At 36.0% G+C, this 26,241-nt stretch overlaps 2 protein-coding genes across 4 annotated transcripts; one reads left to right on the top strand and one right to left on the bottom strand.

Moving 5' to 3' along the window:
- The first annotated feature begins 987 nt into the window (after positions 1-987).
- Positions 988-4,361, top strand: LOC108480611 (26S proteasome regulatory subunit S10B homolog B-like). Its single transcript, XM_017783659.2, has 10 exons — positions 988-1,312; positions 1,858-1,977; positions 2,214-2,350; positions 2,452-2,613; positions 2,756-2,842; positions 2,944-3,030; positions 3,119-3,256; positions 3,437-3,628; positions 3,708-3,806; positions 3,973-4,361. Exons 1-10 carry the CDS (start codon positions 1,213-1,215, stop codon positions 4,045-4,047), a joined length of 1,197 nt encoding a protein of 398 aa, XP_017639148.2. The 5' UTR covers positions 988-1,212; the 3' UTR covers positions 4,048-4,361.
- On the bottom strand, positions 4,249-9,235 carry LOC108480238 (uncharacterized). Of its 3 annotated transcripts, XR_001870583.2 has the most exons (5): positions 8,822-9,234; positions 7,576-8,022; positions 7,112-7,143; positions 5,851-6,988; positions 5,400-5,739 (listed from the first exon to the last, which is right to left on the bottom strand). XR_001870583.2 is itself a non-coding variant. In XM_017783151.2 (4 exons), exons 2-4 carry the CDS (start codon positions 7,910-7,912, stop codon positions 6,050-6,052), a joined length of 1,308 nt encoding a protein of 435 aa, XP_017638640.1. In that variant the 5' UTR covers positions 7,913-8,022; positions 8,822-9,234; the 3' UTR covers positions 4,249-6,049. The 3 variants fall into 3 exon arrangements, 2 of the variants coding, with proteins under 2 accessions (XP_017638640.1, XP_017638641.1); XM_017783151.2 differs by having other exon boundaries at positions 4,249-6,988; XM_017783152.2 differs by having other exon boundaries at positions 5,400-6,988; positions 7,576-8,036; positions 8,822-9,235.
- Positions 9,236-26,241: the final 17,006 nt, after the last annotated feature.

Here is a 26,241-nt window from a genome sequence, read left to right as displayed (position 1 = left end):
CAGAGACACGGACGTGTGTCTCAACCGTGTGTGACACACGGCCTAGAACATAGGCGTGTGTCCCCTGCATCTTTAAAATGTCAAAACAAAATGTTCAGAATTGATCACACGACCTAGCACACAGGCGTGTGGATTGGCAGTGCGACCCAAGTCAGAAAGTTATATGGTCTGAGATACGAGCGTGTGACCCCTACATCTAGGAAAAATTTTGAGATTTTGTGAAAAATTTTTCGAGTACCCGGTTTAGTCCCGACTTGTTTCTAATGCATGTTTTGGACCTCGAGGGTTCATATAATGAACTTTATGATTGATTTCAGACATAAATACTGTATGGTGTACAATATTTGTTTATTTAATCTGTAAGTTATGGTAATGCTCTGTAACCTTGTTTTGGCGACGGTTTTAGGTTAAAAGTGTTACAGCTAAGGTAGTGGGGTAGGTAATTGAGGTCGAATCACTCTAAATTCTTGTGTTAATTTTCTATTCTTTCTCTCTAGCATAAACAAAATTTTTTAAAAGTCAATTCACCCCCTTTTAATATTTTCGGTTTGATAAATTGAGCTAACAAAAACTATTATTTAAAAGTTGAGTTAAAATACTTATAATTAAAATAAAAGTTAACATAAAAAGTTTCAAAATTATTTTATAATATATCAATTATTTTATTGTATAATAGGAATTTTTATTAATATTATACTTGAATTATCAAAATAATTAATATATTTTAATTACATTTATTAATAATTACATGAGGTAAAAATTATATTGTACAAATGTTTTAATTATGATTATGATTTTTTAATATTATTGAAAAATTTATTGATCTACAAGATATTAATTTTAAATTTAATTTTTTATTATATTTAAATTTTAAAATAATTTAATATATTTGAATTATATTTAAGGATTGAAATAAAATTAATTATAATAATTTAAAATATATTATTTTAAAACCAAATAAAAATTAAATGTGTAAATAAGATGTACACATGAAACTAGTTTTAATTAAAAACCCGATTAAATGAGTAAACTATCTGTGGGGGAAAAAACGTAAACTATTTTAAAGAGCGTCATGTAAAAAGGATGTTGTTTGTAGCAGAAGGCGGCTTTAAAATACAAACAACCCCTCACTCAAGAAACCTCTGAGAAGCCAAAAAAAAGGCATTCTTCCAAAATCAAACGATTTCGATCTCTGATCTGGGATTTGTGACCATGAGCGATGGAGAAGACGCTGTACGGCGCCGAAATGCCATTGCGGAGTACCGAAAGAAACTCCTTCAACACAAGGAGTACGAGTCCAGGGTTCGCGCAGGTCTCCTTCCATCTCATCTCATAATCTAACACTAATATGCCCCCCCCACTTTTCTCTTTCCCTCGATCTGCCTTTCATTTTACATCCGAATTATTATTTCTTCGTTGTTTCCCCCGATTTGTGATTTAGGTTTTTGCTTTTCCATTTTCATTATTCTTCAATTCCATCTGCTTTTTCGTTTTGCTGCTTTGAAAATAAGCTTTTTTGAGAGTTCCCTTTTTTCCCTGTTCTTTTTAGAGATAGCTTAAGTAGGTAAAAATTGGTGAGAAAAGCTGTAAGCTTTGATTGCAGCGGTACATAATTATTTTGTTTTCAACTAAAATTATGCTGTTCAATGCCTTCGACTTGGACTGATGATTTTATTTAATGATAAAATTAAATTCTTGCTTCCTAAGAAAATAAAAGAAACGAAAGGAAAAAAAATGCTTGTAGATTTGGCTATTGCATAGTGAATTAGTTGTTTGAAGTCCGGGTTTTTGTTTTTCCGACTAATATATATCATACATGGAATGGTTTTTGACACAGCTATTCTGTTGGATGTTTAGGTAGGGAGAATCTGAGAGCTGCTAAGAAGGAGTTTAACAAAACTGAAGACGATTTGAAGTCTCTTCAGAGTGTTGGACAGATCATTGGAGAAGTTCTCAGGCCTCTTGACAATGAGCGCCGTAATTATTCCTTTTCCACCGTCGCCTTATTCTTTTAGTGTAGACATTTGTCCAAGCGGCTAAGCATCTTTAACATTTGGATATCAAACTTACAAACTTCATTGATGTGTTCTTTTTAGTAAAATTTCATTGTTTGGCATCTTAGTAGTTGCATTTGAATTTCTTAGTGTTTGTTGATTCATTTTTCTTTAGAATTGATAAATTGCTATATGTTGGATGTTTATATGATCTTTCAGTGATTGTTAAAGCAAGCAGTGGCCCTCGCTATGTGGTTGGTTGCCGCAGCAAAGTTGACAAGGAGAAACTGACTTCTGGAACTAGAGTGGTCCTTGACATGACAACGCTTACAATCATGCGGGCTCTTCCACGTGAAGTAAGTTATATTAGCTTCCTGTTTAGTTCAGCTGTTTTTATGATATCAAAGTAAGTTCTCTTTTCAAATGTCTGATACTGTTTTACATTTTTGGATAACAGGTTGATCCAGTTGTTTACAACATGCTACATGAAGATCCTGGTAACGTTAGCTATTCTGCTGTTGGTGGTTTATCTGATCAAATTCGAGAACTTAGGGAATCAATTGAGCTCCCTCTAATGAACCCCGAGCTTTTCCTTAGAGTTGGGATTAAACCTCCCAAGGTGATTCTTGCTTCCCATCTCCCTTGTCTCTCAATTCTGGAGATTCAAAGAGTGTACTTTTGTATATATTGATGGGTGATGCACACTGTCATCAAGTGATGTTTGTTTGGGAATCATTTGAAATTTCTCATCTTCATTGCAGGGTGTCCTCCTTTATGGACCTCCTGGTACTGGCAAGACATTATTAGCCAGAGCAATAGCAAGCAATATTGATGCTAACTTTTTAAAGGTCAGTATTTTTTTTATACCATGTAACTTGCCTTTGTGGTTTTATATGTGACATGTTATCTTGTCCTTGAATGAATGCATTACCTTATCATCTGAATTCAGGTCGTTTCAAGTGCAATAATTGACAAATACATTGGAGAAAGTGCGAGGCTGATAAGAGAAATGTTTGGATATGCTCGTGATCACCAAGTGAGAGCCTTGGGAGTTTTGAAATTTTTTTATTGCTTCTTTTTTGTTTCGGTTAATATCATGCTTATGTTTGTTTCTTTTTTTTCAGCCTTGCATCATCTTTATGGATGAGATTGATGCCATCGGTGGACGCCGTTTTAGTGAAGGAACAAGCGCTGACCGTGAAATACAGAGAACGCTGATGGAGTTACTTAATCAGCTTGATGGATTTGATCAGCTTGGAAAGGTACATTGTTTTATTATGAACATAGTTCAAGATTGTGATTTGAAGTAAATATTCTAACACTTTGAACTGATTACCATGGTCTGGAACTGAAATTTCTCTCAGTTTGTCATTCATTGACTCTGCACACATGTCACTCTTGAGAAAATATTATCAACTTAAAATTGTTTTGCTGGTGCTTAGGTTAAAATGATCATGGCTACAAACCGACCTGATGTACTTGACCCTGCACTTCTTCGTCCTGGGCGGCTAGATAGAAAAATAGAAATTCCATTGCCAAATGAACAATCGAGAATGGAAATCCTCAAGATCCATGCTGCTGGCATTGCCAAGCATGGTGAAATTGACTATGAAGCTGTTGTTAAACTTGCTGAGGTTAGTCAAAGTTGGCTTGTTCCATTTTCATGCTTGTAATACTCATTACTAATATATTTTTAATCAACCATTGGTTTAGGGTTTTAATGGTGCTGATCTACGAAATGTTTGCACGGAGGCCGGAATGTCAGCGATTCGTGCAGAACGTGATTATGTAATCCATGAAGATTTCATGAAGGTAGAAGCTTAGAACTTGAAATACCGCCTTCTTTTGTTTGGCTTATGTGCATTATAACTTCCTATTTTTTACTATATTTTGGCATAACTATTGAGAAAACAAAGCTGGATAACTGATGATAATATATGCTTACCGCACACACACTCTATGTGGTGAAAAATTTCAGGCAGTACGAAAGTTGAACGAAGCCAAGAAACTGGAATCTAGTGCACACTACAGTACTGATTTTGGGAAAGAGTAGAGAGATTACTTCTTTTCCGTTTTTGGAAGCCATGGAGTACGGGGCAGTGCATTATATTTTAGATGTCTTCTAATTTGCTCAAGTTAAATGTTGGCCTTTATTTAAGAAATTCGGGATGATGTATCTTTAAATATTACAGCTTTCATGACAAAGGGTTGCACAACAATGTTGCCATAATTACAACTTGATATGCACCAGGCACTTGTATCTATGGAGCCTTGCATGTTCTAGAAAATTGAATTATGGAGCGACTCTTGGCTTTATTTCAGCCTAGCTTGATTAATGTTTTATAAGATTTGTTTATCTAGTTAAAATCGAGTCTAATTTGTTGGAAAGTACATGAATTCTATTTATTTTATCCAGTGAAATTTTCATATATTTTCTTTTTCAAAATCAAATACAACTTTTTATATATAATTCTTTTTAATCTTTAAAATTTACAATTTTTTCGGTGTTGTAATGGTAATAATGCTAATTAACTCGAGATTCAATTCAATCAACGATCATCGGTATAGTTAAACTCAATTTGCACATTTAGTTCATCATTACTTCTCTGTTTAATTTCTTTCATTTCGTAGTCGTAAACTAGGTAGCATGTAAGTCTCTCGTAGCTACCTCGATCTAATTTGTAACGTAACCTTATTTTGATAAACAAATATTATACTGTATATAGTATAGCTTTGCAGATTAGAGGTCGGTTAATAGTCTTCAATGTGCAGATTAGTTCAATTTTGATCCTCTTAATTTGAAATTTTTTTAAAATCGTTTTCAAATTTGGACTATTTTAAGTTTTGATTATCCTTTTCAAATCAGGTCCTTTCGTTTAAGCATAATTTAAGGCAAGAATTATTTTGATAGATCCTACTCTTTTGCATTTTTTTACTCATATTTATTTAATAAGTAAGGTTTTTATAATTGAACTGGTCAAACCATTTATCCACCAATTTGAACTGGTCAAACCATTTATCCACCAATCCATCCAGTTCGATTAATAAATCATTAGAAAATTTATAAAAAATATTAAAAAAATTTAAAACCCTGATTTAACCACCCAATTCAATCAATTTTTACCAATCTTCGAATAAATCTGTTCGCTGCCCCAACCAATTCTCGGTCCCATCAGTCCCCATTCAAGCAACCTTGTCGATAAGGTTCAATTTCTTAATTTTAAAATAAAATTAGATAAAAGTTAAACAAATTATATAATTGATTTATTTTATAATTATTATCATAAATAACTTCTGTAATAGTTTTTTTAATGGACAAAGATAGTTTTTATGATTCAATTGTTATAAAACTGGAAGGTAGACCGTAGTAAAAACAAAGAAGAGAATCTTCAAGTTCAAAGAAAATTTGCAATACCTTAGCATGTTCATTAATATATTATCAATAGAATTGAGCTGCAAAGGACAGTAGAATACTTGCTAGTCATTTTCCCAATCAATTAAGTGCTTCGGTCAATGGCTGAAACTGTAGGTTCCCTTTCAGATCAGTCATCCAGAAGATATTATATATAACATTCAGTTGCATCTTTCAATGAATCCTAATAAAACAGAAAATTCACTTGATAATTTGTCCAGAAATAAAGAAAATAACTTCATTACCTTGGACTTCGAAATTCCCAAACTACGCAATTTCTACTCTGCTCTAATTCAAAGTTGGTAGCCCTCAAGACTCATGCCCTACCTACCACTAGCTTATCGGCAACCAAAATAACGGAAAACACCAAAGGAGCACAAGTTATAAGATGGGTCAGTCATCAGTGTAGGAAATTTTCTATGGCTATCTTGTTGATAGTATTACCTTAAAAACAGGGTGGCGAATCTCTAACTCAAGAAGCTGAGATTTGATTGCATTTGAGTGTTGAGACTTGGAAGCCTGACTTGAGGAGAATGGTCCACAACCCTTGGATTAAGGGAAAGAAGGACAATATATGCTACAGTGATAAGCTTTTCTGGTGGAACGGACAAGCCTCTCACCTCAGGGCAGTAGAGGAGGGAACTCAATCTTTCCTATGTCTTGCCCAAAACCCTTTCTTTCTGGCAGAATCATTTTCTGATACTGATCTGCCCCACTTAGACCCAACTGAGAAGTGGCGCTTCAAGAAAGGCTTTGCCAAGGAGCTTCTCCGGCTTGAACTGGGTTCTAACTTTGGAGCTTTTCCTTCTCGCTTGGCATTTTGTTGATGGTTAAAATCATTACAATCACCTTCCGCAAAACTATCTTTAACTCTATTCTTGAATAACTTAAGATGTTTAGCCATCAACTCCAGTTCAACTTTCAAAGCTTTTCTGGATATCTTTGAGACCTGCTTTTCTCCACCCATACATATTGGGCAGGCTGGGTCATATCTGTCAGCCTCTGGCGTCATAGTTTCCAAGCATTCAGTATGATAAACATGTCCACATACAAGTACAGCTACCACTGAAATTTCATTGCAGCTACACGAAGATCTCTCAGCCAAAAGCTTTGAGCAAGCCCCACAAGTTCGCATACCTATGGATGGAGAATACGAGAACCTGCTGCTACATCCACTTATCTTGCCATCACCAGAACCAAAGTGTTCACTATCAAAAGACCACCTTTCTCTTTGAGAAGAGGCCACAAGCTCTGAAAAAGTGCGCATAGACCAGCCATCAGAAGAGCCACCATGAGATCCAGCTGTCAAGTCATGGCTACATGTGGAGAGCACAAAAGATGACCTTCCTTCAGACATTGAATAATTATTTGGTGATTTCGGTCCCAGAATTCGACTATCAGAGACCTGCCTCAGTAGCCGATGCCCAGGTGAATGGCGAGCCCATCTAGATGGGGTTGAGTTGGAAGGAATATGGCCAAACAAAGTTTTTGTATTTGGTGGTGAGAGTGATGAAGGTGTACAAAATGAAAGCTTTGGTGCAGATGAATCCACAATATCCGGTGATTCTGCCAAATTCTTCACCTACAGGATAATCAGATGGGCATGTTAAAGACCATAAATGGGTGTAGAATAGGCTAGAGCATCCAAAAGATAAAAAGACAACACACACAAGTATAAAAAGCTTATTCAACTATCCAAACTTACCTCAATGGAATAATTGCTTGCCCTAGATATGTCTGCAGCATCAACATAAAACAATTTCAAACAAAATACGAAAAGATAATAGAAAGAGGGGAACTGACACCAAGCCATATAACTGAAAACTGCAATGAGAGAACATAGAGTAGTAGGCAATAACAGAATGGATATAACTAGTAAATAAATAAACATAATATTTTATGTTCCTTCTTATGAGTTATGATAATGAAGTCAACTAGTAAATACCATGCAATCCTGCATACTAAAGGTGCAGTAGCTGGGAATTGAAGACCATTAGAGCCTTTCACATTAAGTTAATAGAAAAAATTATACAAACGACATAATTTCAAGACAACGAACATAGAACAAAAGTTCTAAGCAAAAGTTTCCGGAAATCTTATGTACAGTAAAGATGCTTATAGGAAAAAGGTATCTCGATAAGCTACCTACTAATTAACAAATAAATTTACCTGAAGAGGGGGTCATCATATTCCTACCCATATCTTCACGGATAGGGAATTTTTGACAAGTGGGTATTTCATAGTTCTCAATCTCAAGTGCATTTCTTTGATCAGAAATATTACGCCTACCAGAACCTAATGTCCCTTTTCTCTCCATGCTAACATTTCTGCTAGCTCTATTCGACACCTGATAAGAAGGCTCTTCAATTTCATCAGCTACGCACCTTTGACTATCCCATCGGAAGCTCCATGATGGTGAACATGTTGCATTTCTATGCAAAGTCTCAACTCCAGTTCTCTTTGGAAGGGTCCTTTCCCTTGCAGCTACACAACAAGCTGACCCCATGGTCACTCATATACCTCAAAAAAGAACAGTATTGCAAATTCACACCACTGATTCAAGCAACGCAAAACGCAAGGTGAAGTACTGCATGGGGGATAAACAGCAAGTATTTCCTGTAAAATATATACTGTTAAGGAAATAAACAACAGCACAAACTTTGGAATTCATAATTTGAAAAGATAAAACAACTGCAACCAATTAAACAAACTCAAAATACAACTACTTCAAGCTAACCACATGTTTCATTTTCCTTAAAGAATTATTTTTACAAGTTTATTTTATTTCCCTCATTAGAACAAGACCAAAGCTAAAATTTAAAATAAATACACACGCGCACGCACCGGAAATATTAGTATTAAAAATGAGATATGCAGTTAATTACTAGGGGTTTGAGAGTCTTATGCTTTTAGATATCAACAACAATAAATAAATTGAAGAGTAAATTGAAAAATAATTACTAGCAAAAACACAGTTCAGCTAAGGAAAAACAATAATAGCGAAAAAATCAGCTAGTTGAGACCACCTTCCTCAATTAATCATCCATATACCTGAATAAATCCAAATTTAGAATAGAAATAATGTAAATTGAAACATTTAAGACGCGAATATTTACATTATTAAAGTCTTCAACTACTAGTGAGCATAAATTTGTTCGACTTTGATAATTAAAAAGATTAAAAGAAGCAAAGAATCATTGGTTCGAACATTTACTAGCTGTGCCAAAAAAAAAAAAAAGCTCAAAAGTTTAACGAAATCTGAAAAACAAAAGAAAAAAAAAGCTTCAATTAGGGTTCAAAACCGGCTGCGTTTCATATTCCACAAAGTGAAATGATATCAAGCTTTTCAAGTGCCGAAAAAACAAAAAATAAAGCGTCAATAACAATATAATCAATTAAACAAAAAGGAACTTACAGATTCAACAATAAGCAGTCAAGGAGGTGAAGAAGAGAGAAAGAGAGAGATTCGAACGGCGTCGAAAAATCCGGCAGCGTTCAGATAGGATCGGCCGACGCTCACGACGGAACAACGAGAGAGCCAAAGGGCACGGATGTGGGATTGTGCAACGTCTGTTCGTACTGAAATTTCTGCTTCTTTTTACGCTCCCTTTCTTTCCTACTTCCCTTTTCTTTTTTTCTTTTTTCTTTTTTTTTTTAAATTTATTTTTCACAAAGAAAAACGTCTCTTCGTTATTTTAATTTTAAAGTGTAAATTGTACTTATTCAACCATTACCATGCTTCTGTTTTAATCACCAAATTACGAAAACTTCGACTTTATCACTAATGTTTTTAATTATTATAATAATATTATCACTAAATTTTTACATATCATATTAATTTAATTTTAATTCTAAAATTTTATCAATTTAGCCCTTGAATACATCTTCGTCACAAATCTAAATCATAATTTATATATAAATAAATTTTATTATACTGTATTAAAATATATAAATAATATAATAATTCCTCAAAATATATATATTAATATTTTACAGTGTATTTTGATTGTCTTTTGCCATCAATTCATGCAAGAAGAAACCAATTTTGCCTCTGTTAGAGGACTGTATACGTTGGCATTGACATACCCATGGATAAGACTAACATCTGCTGCATTTTGATTCCTGAAGTAGCTTCCTTCATTTGATCATCAGTCTGTAAGTATAACTGAAAAGAACAAAAGCTTCAGCTTTGGAGTGTTGCAATCCAACATGGTAGGAAGCTATTAACTCTAACAGGCATTTTGAGCACTTACAAAGATTTGGAAATTTGGTTTTTTATCGTTGGTTCTCTTAAGATAGCTAGTGCCATATAAGCCTACAAAATAATCAACTGATTGTTGAACCAAACAATCCAACTTCTTGTGTTTTTTATCCACAAAGGAAACAAGAGAGATGTGAACGACCATAACTCTGAACCCGTATTTCATGTCTTAGTATGATCAAAAGATATAGGGGAAACTAAGATAAAAAGCCTTAAACACTTGCATGCATATGTTTTCCCTTATATGAAAGTAGTATCATCACAACCATGTTCCTATTTCTTTATGGTTGTTTCAATAAATAAAAGACAGAATATATATACATTGAGGAAATATTATATTATTTATATATTTTCTAATATAGTATAATAAGAGCTATTTATAAATTTACTTAATTAAAGGTTTTGAATTTGTTTTATAACTCCGATTTATGATGAAAATGTGTTTTCAGATTAAATTAATAAAATTTGTAAATATAAAGGGTTATGTTTGTTGAATTATCTAGGCGCGTTTTAAAATTAAGTAGGGAAATAGGCAATTTTTAGGAGAGAGAAAGTGAAAGTGCGTCCAACTGGGCGCAGTTTCTACATAGATGGCAAGAAAGCTCGTCTAGTTGGACGCGCTTTCACCTTCTCTCTCCAGGGTTAGGGCTTTTTTTTTTAGGTTTAAAGTTTTTTAGGGTATTTTGAAAGTATTTAGGGTTTTTGACTGAGACGACAGAAGTTCTTAGGTAATTTTGAGGGGTTGGGATGTGATAACATACCTCTGCACACATATATTTCATATGTCATGGTGGGATAGGACTATCACCTTAGAAACCCATCGTGGGGAAATAAGGTTTCAAGGTAATAATGCTTGATACGATCAGGGGTCAAAGTATAGGTGGAGATCCCATTCGGTGGCTATTCTGCGGTCACGAGTTCGAGTCTAACTGGGGGCCTAGGTGATGATCATTACGCGGTCAGGAGTTCAAGCTTTTTGGATACCCACAAACAATGCCCTATATATACCATACATAAGATTGATGCCATAATCATACGAAAAAATTCTAGGAACTTCTGGTGTAATCAACGTAATCTTTTTCTCTATCTCCAAGCAATCCGTATCTTTAACCTTTCATTCTTGTCCAAAAGTTGACACCGAGGTGAACACAAGAGGGCTTTAAGGTGGAAAGCGGATGTTCTGAAATAGTAGAGGTCAAACTCGTGTTGACGCGACAACGGTTGTAGTTATTAATTGGTTGTGTAAAAACGACAACTGTTGTCGCCCCGAAAGGAGCATCACCTTTACTACACCATAATAGACGCTCCACGTCTGAGAGCCCTTTTGCGTATACGACGGTGTCGACCTTCACATAAAAAGGATGGTTAAAGGTACTAGTTGCCTAGAAATGGAGAAAAAAATTACACTGATTATAGCGGGAAGCCTGTAATGCCCCTCACCAAGTCCGAGACCGGAGCTGGGAATGACGCATTACCTAACTTAAACGCATGCATTCAATCTTTTCTAAAATGTAAAAAACTAGGTCAAATTAAAACTTTCCATTCATAGTCTGTTGATTCCTAATATGGGCCTACAAGCCCAAATCATACTTTGGAAACGGTCTGGGATTAAATCGATCGCTTTTGAAAACTTTGGAAAATATCACTTAAAACAGGACACACGCCCGTGTGGTCATTATAACATGGCCGTGTTAATGGCCTGTGTAACACACACGGCCTAAGTATCTAGGGACACGCCCGTGGCCCATGCCTGTGTGAATTAAATTCTAAATGCGAACCTACAGGGGTTTTCACACGGCCTGGCACACGCCCGTGTTTATAGCCTGTGTCCCTCACGCCGCCATGACACGCCGGTGTCTAAAAACCTTGACATTTTGTTTCTGACGTCAGCACACAATTTGGGGCACACGGCCAAGGTACACGCCCATGGCTAGAGGCTGTGTCCTCCACACGGCTGAGACACACGGCCGTGTCTCTGCCTGTGTGTTTACTACCATACATTCTAACTTGAAAATTTTACGTGTTGGGGACACACACTGCCGAACAACACGCCCGTAGGACTGACCGTGTGTCGCACACGGCTTAGACACACGCCCATGTATCTACCCGTGTGGACAATATAAGGTTATCTACCAAGCTTTTGCCACCCTGAAACAAAATCTAACATCAACCAACACATCAAAGATTTACTTAATATGATTTCTCAACCAAACAACCATAGCTAAGACCCATATACATTACATATAATCAACCATGCCAAAAAATTTACATTCATGAAAGGCTAGCTTGCATTCACATAATAACTTTCAATATTAGTCGTTTTCCATGGCCTTATACAAAATAAATCAAATGCTAAAGTAAGCCAACATATTTGGCCAATTAACAATAACACAAAACTCAAAAGTCAAGGTCCTATACATGCCATAATCAAAATAAAAGATCTAACTATACTAAGTGCTTCGGATGATAGTGTGACTGGCTTCTCTGAAGTAGAGATGATCCTCGAGCTACTATGGCGGCACTATAAGAAAATGGAAAGGAAAATAAGTTAAGCATAGAGCTTAGTAAGTTGCATAAAAATAAACAACAACTACTTATCATAAAGCAATATGCTCATAACCTTTCATAGATTAATTATGAATACCATAAATAAACGCAAGCACAACTTACTCATCACCATCCAATACAACTCATATTGCATACATTAAGCCCATGTCTTATACATTTCAATTAGGTACCTGTACCACTCATCACATGATCATGACTTTTCTCATTTCGATATAAATCACAACCTTTTGTTGAACCATTTAGAATGCTACTGGATACTCAATAGCCCTAACATGGGTTAAAATACTGATGCCATATTCTAGACATGGTCTTACATTGGCTCTCATCTATCGGTGTCGATGCCATGTCCCAGATAGGTCTTACACTGACACATCCCAAGCTGACGCCATGTCCCAGACAGGTCTTACACTAGCTTGTATATCATGAGGCCGATGCATGTCCTAGACATGTCTTACACTAGCTCTCGTCTCAATGTCGATGCATGTCCCAGACATGTCTTACACTGGCTTAAATATTGTGAGGCCGATGCATGTCCCAGACATGTCTTACACTGGCTCTCATTCTGTCGCTGATGCATGTCCCAAACATGTCTTACGCTAGCACACATATCACCCATTATCACGGTACAAATATCCAAGCCTATTCCAAAGGTTCAACGAAAGTCTTTACTACATAAGTTTCTCAACATGTATTCTCATGTTCCAAAATCAAGACAATTTATGCCATATCAACTCAAATACACATTATAAAGATATAGTTGCATTATTACATACAACTTACCTTAGATTACAAAATGTAGGCGGCTAGACGATTTACTCAACTTGCTTGGCTTTCCCCCGGTCTGAGTCTAATTTTTGTTTTTCTTGATCCAAAATAATAAAAATTCACTCATTTAACCTCTAAATAAATTTAAGCAATCATAAGTTCACATTTTTGGAAAAATAACCATTTTGCCCTTAGACTTTCACAAAATGACCATTTTACCTTTAGGCTCGAAAATCAATTTTTATCAAATTTCTTTAAATTTTAAGCCTAGATGAACCTTTTTTACTCTTATAGTGACAAAAAATTCCCATTGTTTCACAACATTACTATCCATTTTACAAACTTTACAAAATGATCCCTTTTAGGGTTTTCATGAGAAGTTCTTTCACAAAAGTTGTTCACTATACCACAAAGATTCATTTTCTTCCATAAAAACTCAGCAAACATCATGAATCCCTTTATGGTAAAACCCTAGACTATTAACCATTTTGCAAAATGGTCCCCTCATTAGCTAGCTCATGCTACAAGGGTTCCAAAAGTACAAAAATTATAAAAAATAACCTTCAAATTGACTTACTTGCAAGAGAACAGATTGGCTAAAATTTTAAAGCTCCAAGAACCTTTATTTTGCTGAGAATTTCGGTGAATAAGAAGGGGAGAAAGGGATGATATCATTCTTTTTTTTATTTTATTTCTTTTTAGTCCATTTAGCCACCAAATTTTCACCTAACATTGACTTTTCTATCCCTTTGTCTCCTATGGCTGAACATGCCTCTTTAAAGGGTCTAATTGCCCTTTAAAGACCCCCAATTTAAGTTTTCTAGCTATTTGACACCCTTAGCTATCAAAATAGGACTTTTGCACTTTATGCGATTTAGTCCTTTTTCGCAATTAAGCTCACAAACGCTAAAATTACTTCACCAAATTTTTCATGCACTAATATAAACATGCTATAACTCCAAAATAATAATAAAATACTTTCTTCAACTTTGGATTGCTGGTCAAGAAATTTATGTTCCGACTAAGCCCAAAATCAGGTCGTTACAATTCTCCCTCTTTAGTGATTTTCGTCCTCGAAAATCTTACCGGTGAACAAATTTGGGTATTGGTCTCTCATGGTCTCCTCGGGTTCCCATGTGGCTTCCTCGACTCCATGTCTATGCCACAAAACCTTCAATAGTGCCAGACTTTTATTCCTCAATTTCTTGAATTCTTGATCCAAAATCTTGATCGGTTCTTCACCATAGGTCATATCCGGGCTTATTTCAATTTCTTCCGATAAAATCACGTGTGAGGGGTCAGATCGATAGTGGCGCAACATCGATACATGGAACACATCATGAATTTTCTCTAGCTCACGAGGCAAGGTTAATCGGTATGCTACCAGTCCAATTTGCTCGGTCACCTCATAAGATCCAAGAAATTGCGAACTCAGCTTGCCCTTTTTACCGAATCTAAGGACTTTCCTCCACGGGGATACCTTTAAAAACACCTTATCACCAACTTGAAACTCGATCTCTTTTCGTTTCAAATCCACGTAGGATTTCTGTCCATCCAATGCGGCTCTCAGGCAATCACGAATCATCTTAACCTTTTCTTCAGTCTCTCTGACTAAGTTGACCCCATGAATCTGATTCTCTTTAAGTTCCGTCCAATATAAGGGCGTCCGACACTTACGCCCATACAAAGCCTCATAGGGTGCCATTTCCAAACTCGACTGATAACTATTGTTATAGGCGAATTCAACTAGCGGCAAATACTTTTCCTAGCTACCTTGGAACTCGAGAACACAACATCACAACATATCTTCTAAGATCTGAATTACTCTCTCCGACTGGCCGTCGGTTTGCGGGTGAAATATTGTACTAAAATTCAGTTTTGTTCCTAATACCTCTTGCAACTTCCTCCAAAGCCGCGAGGTAAACCTCGGATCTCTATCCGAAATAATCGACAAAAGTACTCCATGAAGTCTTACGATCTCGAAAACATATAGATCAGCCAATTTCTCAAGGGAAAAGTCAGTACGCACCGGTATAAAATGTGCCGACTTAGTAAGTCTACCAACAACGACCCAAACAGAATCCTTTTTCTTTGGCGTTAAGGGCAATCCCGATACAAAATCCATGGTTACCTTGTTCCATTTCCACTCGGGAACCATCACAAGTTGAAGTAATCCCGAGGGTACTTGGTGTTCGGCCTTCACTTGTTGACAAACCAGACACTTAGAAACAAACTCAGAAATGTCTCTTTTCATCCCCGACCACCAGTACATTTTCTTCAAGTTGTTATACATTTTCACACTACCCGGATGGATAGACAAACAACTACTATGTGCCTCTCGTAAAATCCTCTAAATAAGCTTACTGTCCTTGTGTACACAAATTTTGTCTCGGAACATCATGCAACTGTCGGTACTAATACTAAACTCTGATTCATTTCTCGTTTCACATTGAGCTATCTTAGCTTGCAATTCCTTATCACCTTTTTGAGCTTTACAAATCTCTTGCAGAAACATCGGTCTAGCTCTCAACTCTGCCAGTACCGAACCATCACTAGTCACGGCCAACTGAGCATTCATAGCCCTCAGGGCTAACAATGACTTTCTACTCAAAGCGTCGGTGACTACATTCGCCTTCCCTGGGTGATAGTCTATTATCAACTCATAGCCTGTTATCAACTCTAACCATCTCATTTTTTGTAAATTCAGCTCTTTTTGAGTCATCAAATACTTTATACTTTTATGGTCAGTGAACATCCGACATATCTTACCATACAAATGGTGTCTCCAAATCTTTAATGCGAATACTATAGTTGCTAGCTTCAAATCGTGGGTCTGGTAATTTCTCTCGTGCGGCTTAAGTTGTCTCGAGGCATAAGCTATCACTTTACCTTCTTGCATGAGCAAGCACCCCAATCCATTTAAGGAGGCGGCGCTATATATACCACGAATTCTTTCTCCGATTCTGGTTGCACCAAAACTGGAGCCTCGGTCAACGAAGCCTTTAATTTCTAAAAACTCTGCTGGCACTTCTCTGTCCATTCGAACTTGACATCCTTTTGTAAAAACCTTGTCATCGGAGTAGCTATCATAGAAAATCCATTCACGAATCTTCTGTAGTACCCAGCTAAATCCAGAAAGCTTCGATCCTCTGTCACATTGCTTGGTGGTTTCCACTCAACAATAGCCGAGATCTTGCTTGGGTGTCCTAAGAATCCAACCTCTTTGAGCCAAAATTCACTCTTACTTAACTTTGCATATAACTGCTTATCTCTCAAGGTTTGTAAAACCATTCTTAGATGCTCTGCGTGTTCATTTTTATCACGTGAGTAAATCAGTATGTCATCGATAAAGACCAGTACGAACTTATCCAAATACGACCGGAAAATACGGTTTATCAAATCCATAAACACCGCAAGGGCATTTGATAAACCGAAGGGCATAACAAGAAACTCATAGTGCCCATACCTCATCCTAAATACGGTTTTAGGTACATCTTGCTCCTTAACCCTTAGCAGGTAGTAGCCAGACCTTAAGTCGATCTTAGAAAACACGGTGACTCCCTTCAACTGATCAAACAAATCATTGATCCTTGGCAATGGATATTTGTTCTTCACAGTCGCCTTGTTGAGCTGTCTATAATCTATACATAACCTCATCAACCCGTCTTTGTTCTTCACAAAAAGTACCGGAGCACCCCACGGGGAAAAACTCGATCTCGCAAAGCCCTTATCAGTCAATTCTTTAGTTGAACCTTCAACTCCGTAGGAGCCATTCTATACAGATTGAGATGGGTGCCGTATCGGGGACTAACTCAATTTCGAATTCAACTTCCCTCACTAGAGGCAGTCTGGGAAATTTATTCAGAAACACGTCTGTAAACTCACATACCACTGGTACGGATTCAATCTTCAATTCAGATGCTTGGGTAATCAATACAAAAGCAAGATAGGCCTCATATCCCTTTCTCAAATATCTCACTACTGATATGGATGATATCATCATAGGAAAGTCGTCCGTTCTACCCGATTCAACTCGAAGAACATCCCTGCTTTCACACTTCAACTCAATAACTTTCTTCCATAGTCCACTACAACACCATGAGAAGTCAACCAATCCATCCCGAGGATTACATCAAATTCATTAAACGACAATAACATCAAGTTAGCCAGAAAACAGTGACCTCTAATTGTCAAAGGACAATTTCTACACACTTGGTCAACTAGCACATGTCTGCCTAGAGGGTTGGACACTTTTATCACAAATTCAGTGGACTCTACTAGCATGTTCATCCAGGGTATCAATTCCATACAAATATAAGAGTGGGTAGATCCTGCGTCAATTAGAGCAACAACAAATATATCATGAATAGAAAAGGTACCCTTGATCACATCGGGAGACTCTGCCTCTTCACGGGCATGTATAACATAAGTCCTTGCAGGCGCTCTGCCCTCGGACGTCACAGCTGCATCTCTAGGTGCACCTCTATTGCTAACTCCATTTCCTGAGTTTTTATGTGGTCTAACCCTTGAAGGAGTGTTATCCCATCTCACGCTTTGATCCTTATCTTTCTTGACCATCTCGAGATATCTACAAATAAAATGGTCCAAGGACCCACATTTAAAACAACCTCTTTCATTTCCTTGGCATTCACCGAAATGATGTCTGCTGCACTGTGAACATTCTAGTCTATTCGGGCGAGCACTACCAACACTCGCAGTAGAAGTAGTTTGGGCTTTTGTTACCGCGTACTGCTTATTCTTGCTCTTGTTCGAGAACCCCACTGATGTGTTTGATTGAGTAGGAAACTCTCTTGATCTCTTAGATGAGGTCTGCTGTGATTTCTCAATCTGTCTTTTCCTTGAGTCTTGGGACGCGACATCTGCCTTTCTCTTCTCTTTGGCCAACTCCTCAGCCTTGCAAGCTCTTTCAACCAGTACCACAAACTCCCTCAACTCTAGGATACCAACTAATAAATGAATGTTTTCATTTAGACCATCTTCAAACATCTTACACATGATGGCTTCTGTAGATACGTATTCCCGCGCATATTTGTTGAGCCTCACGAACTCGAGTTCATATTCTGTCACTGTCATATGACCTTACTTTAGCTCTAAAAATTCTTTCCTTTTCTAGTCTATAAACCTCTGTCTAATATACTTCTTTCGGAACTCTTCATGAAAGAATTCCCACGTTATCCACTCTCTTGGTACAACTGACACGAGAGTATTCACCATTGATAAAACAAATCTTATAGGAGTGATACTACGCACTTCATACACTCCTCCGATGTACACGATAATTCATCGAATACTCTGATGGTATTTTCCAACTAAAACTCAGCCCTCATTGGGTCATCATCGATATTTGCCCGAAATTCTTTGGCTCTATGTTTACGGATTCTGTCAACTGGAGGTTTCTCTCTCCTAGCCATCTCTGCTCCTTGAGGAGCTACATGAATGGGTTGAGGAATTTGGGGAGGTGGGGGAGGTGGAGTATTCGAATTCACTTGAATAAACTCCGAGTACCACGCATCCATCATATGGATGCAAGCTTCTCTAGCCCTTCCGCCCTGACTCATTGTCATGGGCCCACTATCAACTGGCGGGTTCCCTTTAGTGGGAGTCAGCGCATTACTTTCCACATCATCCGCCATAGCTACGTTGGGATCCATTTACTATATAAATAAAAACACAATTTATCTCGTCAGAAGTCATCACGCAATCAATATACAATTATGGCATGTATAGCTAGACTCGTACTCAGGCTAGGTTAGTCCTAAAACTGACTAAACCATAGCTTTGATACCACTAAATGTAACATCTCTTCCCCAAGTCTGAGACCGGAGCTGGGCACGAGGCATTACCTGACTTAAACGCATGCATTCAATCTTTTCTGAAATGTAAAAACTCGATCAAATTAAAACTTTCCTTTCATAGTCTGTTGATTCCTAATATGGCCTACGAGGCCCAAATCATACTTTGGAAATGGTTTGGGATTAAATCGATCGCTTATGAAAACTTTGGAAAATATCACTTGAAACAGGACACACGCCCGTGTTGAAGGGCAACACGACCGTGTCGTCATTATAACATAGCCGTGTTAATGGCTTGTGCAACACACACGGCCTAAGTATCTAGGGACACGCCCGTGTCCCATGCTCGTGTAAATTAATTATTAAATGTGAACCTACAGGGGTTTTCACATGGCTTGACACACGCTCGTGTCTATAGCCTGTGTCTCTCACACGACCATGACACGCCCGTGTCTAAGCTCGTGTCTAGAAACCTTGACATTCTATTTCTTACGTCAGCACCTCATTTGGGGCACACGACCAAGGCACATGCCTGTAGCCAGAGGTCGTGTCCTCCACACGGTTGAGAACAACGATCATGTCTCTGGCTGTGTGTTTACTACCATGCATTCTGTCTTGTAAATTTTACGTGCAGGGGACACACGGCCGAACAACACGCCTGTAGGACTGACCGTGTGTAGCACACGGCCTAGACACACGCCCGTGTGTCTACCCGTGTGGACAATATAAGGCTATCTACCAAGCCTTTGCCACCCTGAAACAAAATCTAACATCAACCAACACATCAAAGATTTACTTAATATGATTTGTCAACCAAACAACCATAGCTAAGACCCATATACATTACATATAATCAACCATGCCAACAATTTCGCATTCATGAAAGGCTAGCTTGCATTCACATAATAACTTTCAATATTAGCCATTTTCTATGGCCTTATACAAAATAAATCAAATGCTAAAGTAAGCCAACATATTTGGCCAATTAACAATGACACAAAACTCAAAAGTCAAGGTCCTATACATGCCACAATCAAAATAAAAGATATAACTATACCAAGTGCTTAGGATGATAGTGTGACTGGCTTCTCCGACGTAGAGATGATCCTCGAGCTACTATTGCGGCACTATAAGAAAATGGAAAGGGAAATAGAGTAAGCATAGAGCTTAGTAAGTTGCATGAAAATAAACAACAACTACTTATCATAAAGTAATATGCTTATAACCTTTCATAGATTAATCATTAATACCATAAATAAACGCAAGCACAACTTACTTATCACTATCCAATACAACTCATATTGCATACATTGAGCCCATGTCTTATACATTTCAATTAGGTACCTGTACCACTCATCACAGGATCATGACTTTTCTCATTTTGATAAAAATCATATACCTTTTATTGAACCATTTGGAATGCTACCAGATACTCAATAGCCCTAACATGGGTTAAAATGCCGACGCCATATACCAGACATGGTATTACACTGGCTCTCATCTATAGGTGACTAGCTTGTATATCGCGAGGCAAATGCATGTCCCAGACATGTCTTACACTAGCTCTTGTCTCAATGCCGATGAATGTCCTAGACATGTCTTACACTAGCTTAAATATTGCGAGGCCGATGCATGTCCCAGACATGTCTTACACTAGCTCTCGTTTCAATACCGATGCATGTACCAGACATGTCTTACACTGGCTCTCATTCTGTGGCTGATGCATGTCCCAGACATGTCTTACGCTAGCATACATATCACCCATTATCACGGTACAAATATCCAGGTTTATTCCAAAGGTTCAACGAAAGTCTTTACTACGTAATTTTCTCAACGTGTATTCTCATATTCCAAAATCAAGACAATTTATGCCATATCAACTCAAATAGACATTATAAAGATATAGTTGCATTATTACATACAAGTTACCTCGGATTACAAAATGTAGGTGGCTAGACGATTTACTCAACTTGCTTGGCTTTCCCCTGATCCAAGTTTGATTTTTGTTTTTCTTGATCTAAAATAATAAAAATTCACTCATTTAACCTTTAAATAAATTTAAGCAATCATAAGTTCACATTTTTTGAAAAATAACCATTTTGCCCTTAGACTTTCACAAAATGACCATTTTGACCCCCTAGGCTCAAGAATCGATTTTTATCGAATTTCTTCAAATTTTAAGCCTAGCCGAACCCTTTTTATTCTTATAGTGACCCAAAATTCCCATTGTTTCACAACATTACTATCCATTTTGCAAACTTTACAAAATGGCCCCTTTTAGGGTTTTCATGAGAAGTTCTTTCACAAAAGTTGTTCACTATACCACTAAGATTCATTTTCCTCCATAAAAACTCAGCAAACATCATGAATCCCTTCATGGTAAAACCCTAGACTATTAACCATTTTGCAAAATTGTCCCCTCATTAGCTAGCTCATGCTACAAGGGTTCCAAAAGTACAAAAATTATAAAAAATAACCTTCAAATTGACTTACTTGCAAGAGGATAGCTTGGCTAAAATTTTAAAGCTCCAAGAACCCTTATTTTACTGAGAATTTTGGTGAAGAAGAAGGGGTGAAAGGGATGATATCATTCTTTTTATTTTATTTTATTTCTTTTTAGTCAATTTAGTTGCCAAATTTTCACCTAACATTGACTTTTCTATCCTTTTGTCTCCTATGACCGGCCATACCTCTTTAAAGGGTCTAATTTCCCTTTAAAGACCCTCAATTTAAGTTCTCTAGCTATTTGAAACCCTTAGCTATCAAAATAGGACTTTTTCACTTTATGTGATTTAGTCATTTTTCGCAATTAAGCTCACAAACGCTAAAATTACTTCACTAAATTTTTCATGCACTAATATAAACATGCTATAACTCCAAAATAATAATAAAATACTTTTTTTAACTTCGGATTGGTGGTCCCAAAACCACTATTCTTACTAAGCCCAAAATTGGGTCATTACAAAGCCCTAGAGTTTTTCTGTATGAATATGTCATGAAAATTCTGTATGGTATTTATAGGACATCATTTTTGGGTATTCGAAAAGATTGAGCTCATAGCCGTGTAATGACTGTCAATTGGCTCTCCCGTTATACCCTGAACTATTGCCACATAACGATCGTTGATTGAGACCTCCACGTCGACTTCCACCTTTGACTGTAGAAAGCAGAATCACCCCATAACTGACTTCCCTAGGATAGGCTTCGGAGGCAATTATCCCATCTCAACATGATTTATGAAATGCGTGTGGCTCAGAGCTATATCGCATCACCAACGACTCAAGAATACCTAAAATGTAAACCAAATATTTTTAGCTACTGGAATTTTTAAGACTAGGAAATGGTTTATAGTGGATAATTAAGAGGATTTGGGAGAAATTATATGATTGAGGGATGATGAAGCTTGGTGTGTGAGAGCCCTTTTATAGTCGTAGGGAAAGGTTTGTTTATAAAGAAAAACCTTGAAAGTATGCTACAAGAGTGATGAACAATATTCTAAACGTGTTTAAAGTGTTCGAATTATTCAAAGCGATAGGATTTTCACGCCGGGGAATAGGTAATTTGTTAGAGGAAGTTTATCTAGGCAGGAAAGCTCCTCTTGCTGGGCGAGCTTCCTTTAACAAATTTCCTTTCTTCTAGAAGTGAAAGTACCTTTTCAGACTCTTGTAGAGCACGTTATGCAACATAGAATCTCTAGAGAGCATAGGCGCGATGAAATTATATGAGTTTTGAATGCATTATGAAAATTATTTGCTCTATACAATATGCAACGAATGTGTGCATTCAAAAACGAAATCCAAGACTTTTAATAGGAAGTTCAAGTCAGTCATATCAGGAATCTCATAAAGAGCCTATATCAGGACTATCATAAAAAGCTACGGTATGTCCGCATTATCTGCAGGATCCATACCGATCATATAACAGGATGCTCACAAAGAGCTGTGGTATGACTGCAACACATGCAAGGTCAATACTGACTAGGATGCTCACAGGAACCATGTAACAGAAAGCTCGAGAAGGCTTATAATATGATGCTCATAAGAGCTATGGTATGTTCGTAACATATGCAGGACCACAATCAATACGGGAAATCCTGTATCCATCGAGTTTCATCCATTCAAACGGGACTTAATATTTATCGGGCTTTGTCATATATGTAATCCATTTCATATACATAGCAATTACGTAATTCATATATATACAACATTCAATTCAAACATATAAATATACACAATTTAGTTACATGAACTTACCTCGATAATTGTTCGTGTTCGTAGGCTACTAATCCAATACTTTTTGTTTTCCTCGATCCAATTTCGAACTAGGTTTATCCGGATCTATATGAGTAAATTTAACTCATTTTAATAAAATTCACATTCAATTCCATCCAATTCACATTCTAGGCAAAATTACCATTTTGCCCTTATACTTTTAATAAATGATGATTTTGACCCTAAGCTCGGATAGTGAAATTCATGCAATTTAATCCTTATTCCAAGTCTAACTGGATTTTTCATATAACATTTACAGCCCATGTAATTCATAAAATTTATAAATTTTCCATGAATTTTACATCTTTACAATTTAATCCCTAAATCACAATTTCATCAAAATTCACTTTACAAAAGTTGTTTATCTATCAACAACCTTTCATTTTCTACCATGAATCTCAAAATTTCAGCATACTCATCCATGAAAAACTTTTATTACTTTAATAACTTTACAAATTAATCCCCAAAATAGGTAGATTAGGTTACTACGGTCTCGGAAATATAAAAATTTCTAAAAAGAAGACAAGAATGCTTACCCAATTAAGCCAATTTAGCTTGCTTGAAATCTTTTCTCTTAGTTAGGTTTCCATGTATTTTTAATTTGGGGATGAAGATGAAATAGATGACATTAGTTTATTATCATCTTTAATTACTTCAATTTCCAATTTAGTCCTTTTCTTTTTTCTAATTTTCCATGGATGATTCATCATAAATATCTACTAACTCCATTTAATGATCTAATTACCATTTAAGGACCAAAAGTTTGAATTCCATAGCTATTTACTACCTATAGCTACTAGAACTCAACTTTTGCATTTTATGCAATTTGGTCCTTTTTATAATTAAACATGAATTCGGTAAAATTTTCTTAACGAAATTATCATACGTCATTTCTATCATAATGCAGACCATGCAATAATATAACATTAAATTTCTTTCTAACTCAGATTTGTGGTCTTGAAACCACTATTCTGATTTCACTGAAATCAGACTGTTACAAATAGAATGCCAAAATGGTAACAATTTTTATATGAGTATCAATATTTTTCTTAAAATATTGATATCAGAAAATAAATATCGATACCCTTCTTTTTCATAACAAATAAAATCGTGATTTGGTATCGTTATTCAAATATGGTAGCGATATAGTATCGTTACCTAGAAATTAAATATCGAAACCAACTTTAAAACTTTGAAATTTTACAAATCAATTCTATTTCATGCCTAAATTTCACAATTAGGTCCATGTAGACTTCAATTTATTATGTTTGTAATGTATCCAAATGAAATTTTATAAATAGTATATAAGTTCAAATTATGTGATGAAAGTTTCCCCGACAATGAATGTGACATTACGTTATTCGAATCTGACGATTGGGTCAGGTAATAGGGTGTTACATGTATGATAAGCGTGTCATATAGTTTAGGGAAGAATGCCACATATACATGCATATATTGATCATTCATGATTGAAACCGAACATTAAAAACCTTCATGTTTTTTAAAATATTGAGTGGGGGAAGGTGTAATAGCCCGTTCTCAGTGGTGCCAAAATCGGTGGTTTTGGAACCTCATCTTTTAATGATCGAGTTCCTAAATATTATTATTTAATATTTACAAGTTTATTATAGTGTTATAGTGGATTTCAATTCGGTAATTTATTGAATTGGTAGCTTAGTAATGTGAGGACTAAATTGTAAAAGTAGTAAAAATTAATTGGATTTGATTTTTAAGGTTCAAAAGGCTTAATTAGTAAATGATCAAGGTTTCATATGAAAAATTTACCACAATAAGTTATAGTGGCCAGTTAGACATGAATTAAAGCCTCAATTAGTATGAAATTTCAATTTAAAATTAAAGAAATATTAAGCTAATTAAAAGAAAACAATAGTGGAAGGAAAGAGAATGTTTCATTCTTATCTTCTCCCAACCGTTCGAACACCATTGTAGAGGAGAAGAGAAAGCTTCAAATTCTCCCAAGCAATCAACTTTTGCATGTAAGCTAATTCGAGCTAGTTTGTCGTAAGTTTTATATTTTTGAGATCATTTTAGCTTGATTTAGCTAACTCGGGTATTAAATCTTAAAATTGTTAAAATTTTAAAAGTTCTTAATTGATGATTTTTGGAGATTTTGTTGTTAAAAGTGCCAATAGGGTTAGTTGCATGCTTTTATAGGATTTGCACTATGGTGTCTACTGATTCACATTATGGTGCCTACTACCCAGCACTTTAGTGCCTATTGTTTAAACACTTCAGTTCCTATTGTTGGTGTGGTGTGGTCACCCATGTATCCATATTTGTTTTTGGGCTAAACTGTTAATGAAGGAAGAAATGATTGATTGATGAAATGTATTTGATTATTACAATTGGATGACATTGTATTGGATTGATATATATATAAATTATATGGTTATATGATTTAGATGTCATGAAATCACCTCAATGTTTCAAAATTTAATTATTGGAAAGTAATGTAATTAGCTATTTTTTTTTTGTTAATTGTATAATGAGGTAAGTTACGATTTTTAAATCTATGAACTTTCTAAGCATGTAAATGTTTACTCTATTTCATTTTTTGTGTCTGTAGTTGGCATTTTGCGGAACTCAGCTATAGGATCGCCTAAAGCTCACACTATCCACCTTCAGTCTCGGTAGACTTATAAATTGTTCTAGACTTAGTTATGTGGCATGTATATAGGTTTGAAATGTATAAGTCATCTTGAGTGATATTGGTTATAGTCCATATGAATTAGTTATTCTCGAATGCTTATAAAACATGTATATAAATAAGTTTGACGGCAATATGGTAAGCTAAGATTAAAGAATATGAATGGTTAAAATGAATTATATGGATAGACATGGAATTGATAAATTATAATGTTATGTTTAGGTATTAAATGTAGTGTATTGAGTTGTGAATTTGGCATTGATAAATTGGCATGATATGTAAATGGATGTCTTGTATCTTAATATATGTGTATGAGTTATGGAAGCTAATGTTTTATTTGTCCTAGCGAGTGGTTTGTTGCATAATTGATAGTATGAAAATGAATAAGTATTGAATGTTTACATGATTTCAATGGTATAAAATATACAAGTATGTGAGATGCTTGGTGCCAAATGAGGCATGTTAAATTGGTATTTGTGATGGAGTTAA

This window comes from Gossypium arboreum, chromosome 3 (assembly GCF_025698485.1).
Source record: "Gossypium arboreum isolate Shixiya-1 chromosome 3, ASM2569848v2, whole genome shotgun sequence".
Taxonomy (NCBI): Eukaryota; Viridiplantae; Streptophyta; class Magnoliopsida; order Malvales; family Malvaceae; genus Gossypium; species Gossypium arboreum.
Note: the sequence above shows the minus strand (reverse complement) of the source record. Positions and strands in the feature narration are given on the sequence as shown.

Bases quoted from the DNA above. Each gene is read 5' to 3' on its own strand.
- LOC108480611 (XM_017783659.2), top strand. From the start codon at position 1,213: ATGAGCGATGGAGAAGACGCTGTACGGCGCCGAAATGCCATTGCGGAG. The intron at 2,614-2,755 runs GTGATTCTTGCT...TCTTCATTGCAG, and splicing joins TTGGGATTAAACCTCCCAAG to GGTGTCCTCCTTTATGGACC. The intron at 3,629-3,707 runs GTTAGTCAAAGT...CCATTGGTTTAG, and splicing joins CTGTTGTTAAACTTGCTGAG to GGTTTTAATGGTGCTGATCT.
- LOC108480238 (XM_017783152.2), bottom strand. From the start codon at position 7,912: ATGGGGTCAGCTTGTTGTGTAGCTGCAAGGGAAAGGACCCTTCCAAAG. The intron at 7,144-7,575 runs GTAAATTTATTT...TTGATGCTGCAG, and splicing joins TATGATGACCCCCTCTTCAG to ACATATCTAGGGCAAGCAAT. The intron at 6,989-7,111 runs GTAAGTTTGGAT...ATTATCCTGTAG, and splicing joins CAAGCAATTATTCCATTGAG to GTGAAGAATTTGGCAGAATC.